This window comes from Mugil cephalus, chromosome 1, assembly GCF_022458985.1.
Source record: "Mugil cephalus isolate CIBA_MC_2020 chromosome 1, CIBA_Mcephalus_1.1, whole genome shotgun sequence".
Taxonomy (NCBI): Eukaryota; Metazoa; Chordata; class Actinopteri; order Mugiliformes; family Mugilidae; genus Mugil; species Mugil cephalus.
Genome location: NC_061770.1, coordinates 41223816 through 41238708, shown reverse-complemented (window position 1 = coordinate 41238708; position 14893 = coordinate 41223816). Strand labels below are relative to the sequence as shown.

The window sequence follows — 14893 nt, the reverse complement described above, 5'->3', positions numbered from 1 at the left end:
TGGGCAATAATTAGTTTCCTGTATTATCAATGCTCAGCATGACTGTAACACAATGAAGCGACTGAACAAATGTACGACAGCCAAACACAGTTGCATATTTGAATTCGCGTCTTTATTATTTGTTTTTATTATATACTTTGTGTTTTTACATAAAGAGACATATTTCTTGTACACATATAGATTATATGGTTAATTTGTATCTGTATATATGTACACCTTAAATAAATCTTACATTAACACCAAGAAAATAAAACATTTACAGTGCAAGAATGTTCATCAGTGGTCAACTTTCAGTGTCGCTTACCCCGGTAAACCACCATCAACGCCAAGCTCGTGTGCTAAAACTGGATTTCGTATGTATATTTTTTGTTCTGTATTTTCCTCTCACCATTCATTCTTTCACTCAAAAAAAAAAGAATCAAAAAAGAAATAATGTGTACTTTGGAAATTCTGTGATGGGAATGCAAGCAAACAGGCGACCGCAGCAAGGTCAACAAAACATAACCTCTTAACATGTTAAAGTTATAGTTAAGCATTCTGGGAAATTACCTTAATAGCATTATTGCCTGTAGAACGACGACAAGATTGATACCAAACTCATGTCTGTGCAGAAGCTGCGACTAGAGAAGAGTTGGCTTAAAGTTAGCTTAAATTAGCACAAATAGTGGAAACGGCTAGCTTATCTTTCTTTGTTTGCATGTATCCATATGCAAACCATGCTTAGATTTAATAAAGAAGACTGGCTTTACTTTCACCTGCTTTGCCTGCAGGTGACGCAAGTATTTGCGCTAAGCTAATCCTCTACTATTAGCTTCAGGTTTGTGGCTCAGGCATGAGAATGGGATCCATCTCCAACTCCTAGCAAGAAAGTAAAAAACTTAATTTCCCAAAATGTCAAACTATTCTTACAAAGAAGGGGTGCTAAGAAACTAGGAGCGAGGTGTGATCACAATAATGAGAGTGTGTGGGTGCTCTGAGGCAAAAGTTTGATGGCAAATGTGCGCAGGAGGATTTCACAAAGTAGCCAACAGACTCAGAACACGAACATATGAGGCATTTTAGTTTTGTTTTGTCTTCGTCAAATGTCAGAATTAGAGGAGGCAATGCGGCATATTAAGCCCTAGTTTTACCTCATTAAAACTACGATACTAAAGGGCCACCAGCATACAATGACGATATCCTTTTCCGTCCACTTTTACAAAAAAAATAAAGTGAAATAAATACAAGTGAATAAAGTACATGTGCGGACCGTTTGGTTCTTGCAAAAAGAAAAAACTGAAAAAAAAGAAGAAAAAAAAATAGTTTATATTTACAAAAGAAACCAAATGAGTTCTTGGTGTTTCTCTGAATGGATGCATAAAAGTGAACATATATAGTTGGTCTAAGCTCCGCTGTACAGTCGGTGGGTAACCAGCCCAGATTCCTCGCATGCATTGTTCCTCACACATTCATAAAATCTATTTACGATTATTTTACAGTTAAACTCCTACTAAGCTGCTGTACAGAGGCTGTGTTGAGGTAAAGCAGGTGTTTCTGGCCAGCTCTAATATTTTAGGAGAAATGACCTCCCCACTTTATACGGTGGGAGTCCGGGACCACATTGGACAGAGAGGAGAGCGGGGTAGGGTGGACAGACGCATGGGGGATGCGATTCTCAACGACGACACACGGTATATTGCTGTTAAGTCTGTGATTTCCACATTCTATGTAGTTTAAGGAGAGACTGTGATTATGATTTCTTTTTCCGGTATAAAACACAGATCAGTGTGTGAGTGTGTGTGTGTGTGTATATATGTATATATGTATATATATATATATATATATATATGTATATATATATTCTTTTTTTTTGCAGTTCCTTGCAAAATACTGGTAAGTATTACCTCTAATTCTAGATAAATGTAAGGGATGGTCATTGTGTGATGACTCCAATGCAGATTGCACACATGCACACAAAAGCACCTTTGATTAGAAAAGGAATTGCACAAGTTCGATAGATATCATTGACCATACATGTTGACGTTTTCTACATAGAGACTGAGCACTGGTTTGCATCAAGAAGTTATGAAACATGTTTGAAAAAGTATACATTTTGGTATACAACTTCTTTAATGTTGATTGGTATTACTTATTTCCAATGTTTTTTTTTTGTTTTTTTTTATTATTTATTTTTTTTACATGCAATTGACTCCTTGATACTTCTATCCCAGGAGCTTGACTAGCCGGTGATTTGAGCCCAGTTCTACTGTGAACAAAGCACTACACATTGACTAATCTAAATCAACCATGACGCTTAAACACTGCAAAGTTCTTTTCAAGTGTTATTTTGACATCGACTTTGTTATGGAACTTTAATGAACCTAAGGACTTATTTTTTTTCTCCATTCAGTACGAGATAGTGAAGGCTAGCATATATTTTTTAAGAGGCGAATATTCAGTTAGGCTTTTTTTTTTTTCTCTCCACGTCTTTGTCAGTCGGTGCGTGTGAAGCATGAAGTGTTCTGTACAATCAGAACGTGAAGGAGCAGATCGTCAAGATGAGTCAACATGAACTAATACTGCTACAGTATATCTAATGCTACCGCTAATATTTCGTGAAAATTAATCCAAATATTAAAAAAAAAAAAAAAAAAAAAGAGAGAAGAAGAATCCTCTGAAGAACCGTTCAGTGGTGAAAATGACATCTGGCAGGGAAGAGGGGAAGCTTAAAGTCACGGTACAGGCAGACAAAGTTTTGTAAAATTAAATAATAGAAGTTCGTCTGCTCTTCTTTGCGTTCTCAGGTGCAAAGCCCGTAACAGAGTCTTTTTTTTTTGCTCAATACCATCAGACAGGAAACACGTTCAGTACAGAATATTCATCCGCACAGTCATTTCCTCATTCATCAATTCATCCGCTATTTACTGTCAACGACGCCGTCTTAGTCTCTTAAAACAGCGTCTGATAGCGTCCGGTTGCAGCTCGACCCCTGCGTTTCTCATCAAGAGTTTTATACAGTGCGTCTCTCGGTAGCTTTCTTCCCCAAAGTTCACAAGAGGACATCCTGCTCCTCAACCTACCAGGCGTAGCCTTGATCTCAGTTCATCTAGTGAAACTAATGGCATGCATAATACTTCTATATTTGGCATACACCCATAACCCCCCCCCCCCCCCCCCCCCCCCCCCCCCCCCCCCCCCCCCCCGCCCCTCTTCACCTGCCAGTGAAATAACAAATAAAAATAAATAAAAATCCACTCAGGTTAGGCCTATGATAAACCAGCCAAGCCAAAGTCTTGTGCCCTTGTTGGTTTAACCCCTCCCCACCACTTCCTGCTTACTGAATTTATTTTTTCTCTCCATATTTTTCTCTGGTACTATTCCTCTTTTAATTCCCGGTGTAAAGGATCACAAGGGTTCAGGTGAGGGTGACAGGACAGGAGTTATGGTTGTGGTAGTGGTGACGACGGAGGGGAGGCGCGTTCCTTGAAGAGTTCCTCAGATGGACACGGGGCAGGAAATGATCCTGTCCTCTAGCATGACGCTGACCACCAGGAAGACCAAGTACAGCATGAACATGATGAAGCCGAGCAGCTTGCTCATGCGCCACTTGCACGCGGCGATGGAGATGATGACGAAGATTAGCATGAGGAAGAGGAGCACGATGGCGCAGAACAGGCCGTTGGAGCTGACTTGCACTGGTTTCAGTTCGCTGAGTAAGGACCACATGAGCCAGGGGAACGGCAGTCTGCAAACAAACACAAAGACACATTACAGCCAAAGTAAGTAAGTAGAGCTCCCCCTGGTGGCTGGCTGTGTCATATGCTCCACCCCCTCCGGTTAAATAATTTTTTCAAAGATGGTTCCTGTCATGATGGTTCCTTTACACCAGAGGTCTTCAACATTTTTCAGTCCAAGGACCCCAAACTGATTGAGGGATTAAGTAGGGACCCCCTAAAACTCGGCCTAGTGCTATTTATAGATATAAATTATTAGCATAATCTTGAATTCAATATTAAACTATCCCTTATCCCTTTACTAAAATATGTTGGATTCATGTTAATGTGTATTTAAAGAATTTAAAATTTGTGGGAGGAAATTAATATATATATATAAAATGTCTAATCAACCAAAGATTTTGTGAAACTCCCCTGCAGTACCTCCACGGACCCCCTAGGGGTCGCGGACCCACTGTTGAAGACCTTTGTTTTAGATAGTGAATAAGTTTTGTTTTAGTTTGGTTGTTTGATGCTACTGAAACGTGATGTGACATAATGGCGACTACTGGTTGCCATGCCAACCGCCAATGTCTGGTTGGACCATGAGAGTTGTAATAAATGAATAAGTGAAGTGTATAATTCAACATTTCCTTTTAACTTGGTGGAGGTATTAATTAAACAAAAATGTGAAAGTGTGGTTGGGTCATTGACACTGTGGCTCCACTCTCTACAGACTCTGTTATAATTGCAAGGTTTAGCATTGCTTTCATTAATATTACTTTTAGCCATTAATAACCATTCATCTTACGGATAATGTGGAAAGACTCCAACTGGAGTCTGGCCGTTACACTCAGAAAGAATGACTGTATTACAAAAAAATAAAAAGTGAAATGGGGCCTAATTGAAATCAGGTTTTATTAGCAAGGTAAATTTGCTTATTGCTAAGCTTTACGTCTATCAGCAAAAACCCATTAAGACTTCATAAAATGAATAATGTTTCGAAAGTCATTAGTTGGCATATAATAAATTATAGGCATCTTAAAACAAACATATTTAAGAGCGTGGCGTGCCTGACATCTTAAGTAATGTGCAAAGTCTCTTTTTGAGACCTTAAAATGTGTCAAAATTGTCTGTGATTTTGTTTGTCTCAGACATGTTTACATATTGAATTTGAGTTGAATTTTGTCCGCTGAAGTGTCCTCTTTTTCCCGGACTCAAATCTGATCACCCCAGATGATTTGATCTGCCGTTAGATCCTGACTGATCCTCTCTCCATGTCAAATCTAATTAAAATTATGGTAATTAATGAAGTTACTGCTACTCAAGCCCATATGGATCCTGCGACTGGATGATGCGACAGGTATTCATCAGAGCAGAAACTCCTTAAATAGCTGCAAGAAACTCGCTGTAAGCTTTGGATTACTTTTTGTCAAAACCAAGAATACAAGTTGCATTTGAATCTGTAAAAGATGTGGAGTTGTGGAGCAAAAGTAAAAAAGATCTGCTGTCACTGACGGTGACAAAATACATGCAATTAGACCTCTTCTGAATGTGGTCTGAGCAGTCAGTTTGCAATTAATGTGTGTGTTCATAGTTAATACAGGATCATCCCACATACGTGTTAATGGGGCCTATTTAAGTAGCTTTCGAATTAACTTCTTCTTCTCTCCCAATAATCGTCTCCATTCTCTATTTGTTGTCTTGTTTCACTCAACGTTCACCTGAAGCCCTCAGAATCAGCGCAGTCACGTTACCACATTTGAAGCTGAACAATGTTACCAAAATACACTCGCCGGCCACTTTATTAGGTACACGTTGCTAGTACAAGTTTGGACCCCTTTTTGCCTTCAGAACTGCCTTAATTCTTCATGTCATACTTTCAACAAGGTGTTGGAAACATTCCTCAGAGGTTTTGGTCCATATTGACATGACAGCATCACACAGTTGCTGCAGATTTGTTGGCTGCACATCTATGATGAGAATCTCCCGTTCCACCACATCCCAAAGGTGATGGTCTATTGTATTGAGATCTGGTGACTGTGGAGGCCATTGGAGTACAGTGAACTCATCGTCATGTTCCAGAAACCAGTTTGAGATGATATGAGCTTTGTGACATGGTGCATTATCCTGCTGGAAGTAGCCATCAGAAGATGGTCCACTGTGGTCATAAAGGGATGGACATGGTCAGCAACAATACTCAGGTAGGCCGTGGCATTTAAACCATGCTCAGTTTGGACTGAGTGTGTCAAGAAAATATCCCCCACACCATTACACCACCACCAGCCTGAACCATTGACACAAGGCAGGATGGATCCATGCTTTCATGTTGTTTACGCCAAATTCTGACCCTGACATCTGAATGTCACAACTGGAATCAAGACTCGTCAGACCAGGCAAAGTTTTTCTAATCTTCTATTGTAGTGTTGATGAGTCTGTATGAACTGTCTCAGTTTCCTGTTCTTAGCTGACAGGAGTGACACCAGGTCTGGTCTTCTGCTGCTGTAGCCCATCTTCTTCAAGGTTGGACGTGTTGTGTGTTCAGAGATGGTATTCTACATTCCTTGGTTGTAACCAGTGGTTATTTGAGTTACTGTTGCCTTTCTATCATCTCCAACCAGTCTGCCCATTCTCCTCTGACTTCTCACATCATCAAGACATTTTCACCCACACAACTGCCGCTCACTGGACATTTCCTCTTTTTTGGACCATTCTCTGTAAACCCTAGAGATGGTTGTGTGTGAAAATCCCAGTAGATCAGCAGTTTCTGAAATACTCAGACCAGCCCGTCTGGCACCAACAACCATACCACATTCAAAGTCACCTAAATCCCCTTTCTTCCCAATTCTGATACTTGGTTTGAACTTCAGCAAGTTGTCTTGATCTCCTCTACATGACTAAATGCATTGAAATGCAGCCACGTGATTGACTGATTAGCTATTTGTGTTAAACAACTGAACAGGTGTACCTAATAAAGTGGCAAGTGAGTGTATAGACGAAGCCTTGATTTATTTTTAGTTAATTATAATGCTCACATTGTAAAACTTCTAAGTTATATAAAAAATACTGCCTCCAGACTCTGGAAGGGACCTAGACCAGCTGGCCCCGACTGAAGCATCTCAGTGTTTATATCGTGTTTACATCACCTTCAAATTGCAATAACAAACTTTAAATCCAAACATTGCTCAGATCGCCGTACCCAACAGTGATGTCGAAGATGTTGGAGCCCACAGAGCTGGATACAGCCATATCACCTAGCCCCTTGCGTGCCACAATAACACTGGTGATGAGGTCAGGGATAGAGGTTCCAGCTGCTAATATAGTCAGGCCCATAATCTCCTCTGTAATCCCAATGGTCTCTCCAACCTGTAAAAAGAGAAAAAAAAAAGGAAACTAAGCTTTGAGGGTATATAATCTTTTGTTAGAGCTATTTTTAAAACCCTTGTGATGCTTAAGAGCCGATGGAGGTGACAAAACTCTCCTTGCTTTGAATAAGATGCCTGCAATCATTTATGAGTGGGGGGACACTCATACGCACCCAGCACTTTATGAAATATCATGTCCCACAGAGCATGCAAGTGTTTGGGTTCTACGTACCTGATGAGCCCACCACACCATTAGGTATGAGAATCCACCAATCCAGCAGATGGCACCCAGGAATGTCATGGGGAAGAACTTCTTCGATGACTGAAAGATAAAGAAGAACCGAGTAAAGAAAAGAAAAAAAAAAGCAGCAAATGAAAGAAATCAGCAGCAAACACACACACAAGGACACCACAATGAGAGCTGGGCCTCACGCACCGTTTTCCTGACATCAGGGAGCGTGAGCCACAGGGGGAGGACAATAGGGATGATAAGGAGGTAGGTGAGACGCTTGCGGGCGGTTTCGGGCCAGGAAAGGCTCAGAGGCTGGTCGTCTTCTTCCTCATCCTCAGCCTGAAAGTAACACCAAAGAAATATATAAATATACAAAGATATAGAATAGCACGCATCATAATGGCATTTACACTTTAGGCTCATTTTTGCTCTAGGAATGTCATGGAAAGTTTAGGTAAAAGTGAGATAAACCAATGACATGCTGATAACTGATGATGATAGATCATGGAAAATATCATCCTTTATTTTGATAACATGTGTGGGTTTGGGATGAACCTCTCCATAACACCCATACAGTTAGATAGGCATCTTGCAAACCGACCACATCAAGGAGGTAAACGGCAGAAGTTCGCTCTGCGGAAGTTGATGTCGTCAAACCTGCATGTACATGTTCTCTCTAGTGGCTTTAAGACAGAGGAGTGTGATGGCTGTGATTTGGGAGACTGCACCGAGCTTGAAGGGCTCACCAGTCATCAGGGGCTCATCACCGCTGACTGCTGATGTTGGCTGCACAGGCAGACCCCTGGGGTCTGATTGGACCTGCCACCAGAATGCCAAGTGAGCCGAAGACTGTGCCCTCCCTGCCATTAGCATCACATACGCTGGCAAGAAGGACAACTTAATTATCTTTCCGTTTACCTCACAAACTCCCAGTTTAATATTTTGGTACTCGTGAAGTGCAATAGTACAACAACAAAGCCTTCTGAGAGCGGAAAGCCCTCTTGGTCCCTTTGTATCCAATTATATATGACGATAAGGAGCCATGGGGACCGGCAGAGAACAGGCCCACACACGCAGATGTGAGGAGAACACACAAGGATGACCTAGAAGTTGTTGCTTGCCCTTGCGAGGATGACGTTTGCAACAAGGACGTGCGCTTGGAGGAAAACCATACAGCTAACAGATGCAGATAACAGACGTTGGCTGGTAAATAATGATATTCCTCAAGCCTAAACTGATTTAATCGGATCGGCTCAGCATGTCCATGCAGAAATCTTTAAAGATGGAAAGTGCACCAATCATGAATCATATGGCGCTTATCGTGCTGTGACAGCTACTGCTGTTGAGTATTGCCTGGTAACCTTGGTAATCAGAGCTGCCAAACAAAAGGCAGCGCGCGCATCACTTATGCTCAGCATTCTGATGTCTCCCCCTCTCAATATCCAGATGGCCGCATTGTTGTCTGTTAAAGGGCCTAATACCAAAAACCTGAGGCTTTGTGAAGATCAGGTCTGAACCAAATCCACAGATTTTTTTTTTTTAATATTTATTTATTTTTGATTAGCTTTATCGACTAGTGTTAAAGTCCCGTGTGTTTACATTCACGTGAAAACGAATTATTGCCTTAATCGGACTATAACAGGAGAACTTAAGTGCATGTAAACACGTTACTCCGATTAAAATCGGAGTTCTCATTATCCGATTGAGACGCCCAGATAATGCGATTGAATCGGAGTTTTCATCGGATAATGCGTGTGCGTATGCGTGTGACCCCGGAACAAACACGTCCAAGAAAGCCAGTCGCAGAAGAAGAAGAAGAAGAAGAAGAAGAAGAAGAAGAAGAAGAAGAAGAGAAACGGAGCCGTCTGAGGGATAGCGCGGGTCTTACCTGCACCAGAAGTAGCGCGAACATTACGTACAAGATTAAAAAATGTACTATTATCCGTCTGGTTGTTGCCGCATGAACAACTCTAGTTTATTATATCGCGTAATAGGTCAACCCGGAAATCGGGCCGAATTAACGTGGTATTAACCCGCTGAAAATACACGTATCGCCACCTAGTGTGGAGGAGGAGCACAGTTATTGGATTTTCTTGCGCTGCATGTGAACTTGGACAAGGACTGTAGCCAGAAAGTCGAATTTTGAGCATAGCTCGATTAAGCTCTGCATGTTTCCACTGCAATGTTTGTTTCTAGCACAATACGGACACTCCAGACACTATTCCAGTTTGCCCCGCAGCTCTTTCATGGACATGTTGACAGCAAGTTATCTGCGTCTGGCTGACACTGCTCACCACGTATCTGTCATTTGTCTATTTATGATTTGCTTTACTTGCTTCTGTGCTAAAGTACCCCATAGAGCTGTGCTCCCTGCTCTAACTTGGTTCCCAAATGCCAGCCCCTTGGGGGCCTTTCCTGCCCCGTGGTGCCTCAGTTGGCAACACTGCCAACTCTGTGCTTAAAGGCACTGACTTTTATCAGACACCACAGAGCTGCAAGGGGAGGCATGACATTTTGCTTCTTTTTTTTTTTATTTTATTTTTTTTCTTCTTCCTGGAGGGAAGTGTTTGCTCTGGTACCCAGTGTGAAGCAACAAAGCTACAAGAGTTGAAATGGTCACATGAGCTGTAGTAAAGATGATGTATTTTTGTCCCTGACTTACGGTCTCAAATGTCAACCACCTTCAGAATCCACATATATTAGACCCTTTACCTCTTCCTCTGTATGATTCAGGGGTGAGAGTCGTAACCCATTTTAACTATTTAATTATTTTACTGATTTGTTTGTGATTCACAACTGCAACATCTGCCATGGATGTACAGTATCTACCCATCTGCATATACACTTCTCACGCTATTTAGACTTCAGGATCAGTTATTTCTATCCTGAAACCCTTTGTACGGCATAATGTTTTGATATTTTGATTTTCAAAATGGCTTCAGTTGTGCTCAAATACGTAGGATGAGTTCCCTCAGTTGTGATCATCTTTCGTTTTCCAGTATGTTATTTTAGGAAGTGATTACAGGAGGCTTACGCTCTCATAAATATTCAGAATGTGTGCTGCAGAAAGCAGAAAATCCTGCATATGATTTAACAGAAAGACAATTTGCTGTGACTCATAACCAGGATGGGTTCATCATTCAGCGTCAAGAAAAAAAAAGCTAAAATTAGAAGCTGATAAATGCACACATACTAATATTGTTAAAAAATTAACCCTTTCATTTCTGCTGTTTGGAGACATATGGCAGCATATGGTAATTCCTGTCAGCGCTGCTCTCAAGGGTTTTATCAGGAAATTGTGCAAGAGTTTAAAGCGGATTTTAATTTGACCTTAACTATCCCCTTATTCCACAGTCTTGGTTGCCAAGGCATCCGAGAGGAATTGTACAATTAGTCTGAGGGGGCCTCTGGTGGCACATGAAGGTGTGAGTTGTTTCCAGCTACTTCCTGGCTGACAAAGACAGGTGCACTGTGGGACAGACGTCTAAAAATAGCGGCGTGTTGGAATCAGGCCTGCCAATAAGCCTCCAGCCCTTTCAAATTTAGAAAAATCACCACCTGAAAAAAAGGTGTTTCTAAATTCCATCTTCCAGTTTTTTTTGTTTTTTTCTGTGCGCTCACATGACAGCCTCACTCAATTTTAGACCTGGAACAAAAACTGTTGACGCGAGTCCAAAAATGGGCCGAATCGGAGGCCGCGTATACCCTTGTTTTTACACGAGCAAATGTTTTCAGCCTCGGCGAGGATTTAACAGCGAAGACTATTATTAAACCAAAGAGTAGGAGATCAGCCTGAAGACAACTTGCAGTGGGGTCAATCAATACACGGTCGTGTTGCATATGGGAGCTCATCTTTAGCAGTTTCTTTGTGCCGTCTATTCTGAGGTGTTCCTGTTCGCTAGCACTCCAGTTTGTATTTATAGTCTCCTGTGAAGAATGATGCACGTCGAAGCTCCACGGCATCTAAGTTCCAATAATACGGTACAGCAGAAAGGTATTATTCATAGACCGTTCTTATATTCAAAGGAGGATTGTGAGAGATTAAAATCCGTCTTTATAGTATTGCGGAGGCCGCTGTACGCAAAGCTGCAGGTCATATTACAGCATAAATCCCTGCAATACAAGGTCATTTGAAAACTAATAAAAAGAGTAATATTACAGTGGGTTAGCGCTGTAGCTTGTATCGATATAAACTTCAGGAGATTAACCCAGAAAACAGCAGATTAAATTAAATTTAGGCTGTTGGGTACATGTGAGGTTTATAAAATGAGAATTACACAAGAAAAAAATTATTCGAGGACAATTGATCAGACGCAGAAAAAAAAAAAAAAGGAGCGGTAAGCACTTTCAGTGGTTTTATTATTCTGGCATTCTGGCTGTGGGTGTGTGTTTGTGTTCACGTCGGTGCGGCGCTCCGTCCGTAGTAAGGCACATAACCACCCACCAGGCTCCATCTGCATCCTCTCACTCGCTGCTGGTCTTCTTCACCTCACTCGCTGGCAGAGGCTCAACAGCGCCACCCAAGCACCAATGTATCGCAATGGTATTCGCTGGTCAGCGGTGGAAGTGCACCAATAAATAGTATTTAATGAGAGCAGAGCGCAGATCCCGAGCGCTGATGGTGCAAAAAAAAAAAATAAAAATAAAACTATTTGTTAGGTGGACAGGGAAAAACAAGATAAACTAGAACACTATAACTGTTTACTGTTGGTCACTCCAGCTTAAAGGAAATAAATCCGGCCATCTCCTCCATCCGATCTCCTCTCCGTGCATAACTTTGACTTTGTGCCCGTTTGCCCCAGGACCGTCTGCTGACCTGGCGGGTTGCTGCGTCCCACCGTCATCTTTCACGCCAGCACGAGTGCTGCAGGTGCCGTTCCGAGGCTCTCTGAGCGCACGTCGGAGACGGCGCGCGCGTGCTCTGGTGTTTGCGTTGGCGTTGGCGCGCGAGTGTGTTCGTTTCGAGCGCCCAGCGGTGGGGAGCAGCGGGTGAGTGAGGAGTGTGATTACAGAACTCAGTGGGAGTAGGTGGGTCTTTGGCAGGTCTGGCTGAAGATGGAGGAACTCGCCCGAGTGCGTGCTGGGAAATTATCAGCAGTAGTGACCTGTGCCATAGTCGGTGCAACCTTTGCATCAATCACACTCAAGGTGGAACACAGACCCAGAGGAGAGGCATAAAATATTCATGCATGCCTCTCTAACTTTGATAAACGTCTCATTCTTTTGTTGCCTCTCCGTACTATGGCCACGGTTAGTTAGATGGGATGATCTGTGTTGGTGATCTCTTACCGTCTCAGCCACTTGACCTGCCGTTCCATTCATGGGTGGGGTCACCTCCACTTCGACGCTGGAGCTGTTGGGAAGGTTTTTATCTGTGCGGACAATAAGAATAATTAAAATGAGAACAGGAACCAAAAAATGTGTTATTAATACGTAATATACTGTAGTTAACGTTGGTTCCATACAAAGTTAAGTACCTGTTAAAATCTTCCATGAGTAACAGTAAAAATATTAATGTAACCACATTATGTTCCACGTATTTCCAGCGCAGTGAGTTGAACCAAATCCTGTCTGATCCGGTCTGATTTTTGCCATAAATTCCACATATAATGTTGTTCCTAAATTAAGCCAAGATCAAGCCTTCTTCCTGTCTTCCATGCCCCTGGCCCCCATCCATCACCCCAAAGTGGCATGCATGCCATCAGTTGCTGCGTTTCCATTTCCCCTAGAAATGCTTAAAACCTAAATATCGCAATAAAAAACTCTGTAATGGAAAAACGTCTCAAATATTGCTAAAACACTTTTACGCTCTCATGAGGTGGTTTTTCCAGACGCATCGATATAACAGTTTATCGCAAAAGTGCAATGGAAACACCGTTTCCATGTTTGCATGAGGTCATGTGACCAGTTCATTTGAAATCAATCGAAATTTCAGAAACGTTGCTTTTATTTTGCGACAAAATAAAAAAAAGTGTAATGGAAACGCAGCTGGTATATGCCTTGGCATGCCAACAGTATAAACCACAAAGCACTTTTTGATCTATAGCATCTCTCCTGGGTAGCTTATAGAAAGTTAGAGTGTAATCAGAAACTGCAGCTTTAATCCTATAAACTGACAAATGTGTGATTCATGACACAATTAATAAAAAAAGGGCGTGACTAGCTTTTCGATTTATTATCTGAAATAAAGCCTCACCTCAGTATAACCAGTTTCGCAACTTAAGAGATCCGGTATACAAGGCTGCATATTCCAGGAATCCAAGAAAAGTACCGTGCATGTGTGGAGAATCGTTATAATGCTGAATATAGGAACCGAAAGGTTCGGTTCCGTCTGTGAACATGTATGTGTGAACCCGATACTATCTCCTCTTCATCATTTTCCTGACGGCTGATACGACTCCATCTCATTTGAGGCCAGACTTACTTAACAAGCCTTATTAAAATACAAAGAGCCGAAAGCCATGTAATCAGATGATAAAACTATAATTGCTGTGGAAATTGCTTTAATCCAACTGTGGTTGTGACACAATTAGAAAGATTCTCAGACAGATAATGCGACTTGATACCACTATGATTCAACACATAACCTCGCTCCATCGCTTGGATGTTCAGATATTACGGATCAAAGTGGGACAGGAATATAATCACATGCGTCACAGGCTAATCTATAAAGACACTAAATCATCTTTTACATAGGCAAAACTTAAGATGTGTAAGGCCTGAAAAGTAAAGTATGCCCAGCTGAATACCAGTCATGCATTTTGATTAAGAGGTTAATATGTTAATGCCGCACTGTTAGCATAATTTTGCCTCGCGAATCAACATCAAGTCTCGCTTTGATTCTGCTGCTACGCTGTGACCATGAAAGCGCTCCCTCTGGCCTCCTGTTTGTTCTTCCATCCAGCTCTCTTTGAAGTGAAGAACACATAAATTACACATGGCAGCGACTGTGATCTAACGCAACACTTTCGATCAATTTGGCAGTTGGCGATAATGCCATGCTTGTTTAACATTGGATATGATTCATGAAATTCAAATTATTCAAGTTATCTTAATTTGGGGACCATCTCAGAATACATAGCTTCACCTTAATGGTTTTTCGTTGGTCTGGAGTTGATCCAAACCCAACAGACTGTCAAGAAGAATTATGATTGATGACAGCTCTTTTCGCCATATTTCTCATGGTACAGTAAATTTCAAGACAGCCAGAAAATGGCTTGCTTAGCTTAGCGTGAAGGGGACACACTTCTTGTGCAAGAACTAGGTGCTGCTTTTACAACTGGGTTGTTGTACCAAGTACGCAGTAGTTCACGACTAATCACAGTGAACGCATCCTGAACTTGGCAGATATAAAAAAAATGAATAAATTGTCAAAACAAACCTGATATTGGGGCAAATCGTTATGCTAAACTTAAGGTTCCTAGCTATGTACAGACACAAGGAAGGTATGAATTTTAACAAGACAGTAAAAAGTTTTTTCAAAACTGTCTCCCTGGCGTAATGGTTCCAGTGACCTAGCCATATTAATAAAGGCTTTTTGACAACAGAGTTTTCACAACTTCATATTTTGTCCGATCCGAAGAGAACCTCCAGAAAAGAGTCCT

At 41.6% G+C, this 14893-nt stretch overlaps 1 protein-coding gene across 10 annotated transcripts in view; it reads right to left on the bottom strand.

Annotated features, from left to right (window-relative positions):
• Positions 1-3183: 3183 nt before the first annotated feature.
• Positions 3184-14893, bottom strand: part of LOC125005117 (sodium/potassium/calcium exchanger 2-like) — a 42396-nt gene continuing 30686 nt past the window's right edge. For all 10 annotated transcript variants that reach the window (XM_047580179.1, XM_047580190.1, XM_047580163.1 and 7 more), the window contains 5 exons: positions 12579-12661; positions 7494-7628; positions 7290-7379; positions 6892-7058; positions 3184-3724 (listed from right to left, as the gene is read on the bottom strand). In XM_047580179.1, coding sequence (XP_047436135.1) covers positions 3475-3724; positions 6892-7058; positions 7290-7379; positions 7494-7628; positions 12579-12661 — 725 coding nt within the window. In that variant the 3' untranslated portion in view covers positions 3184-3474. The remainder of the gene's footprint in view (positions 3725-6891; positions 7059-7289; positions 7380-7493; positions 7629-12578; positions 12662-14893) is intronic.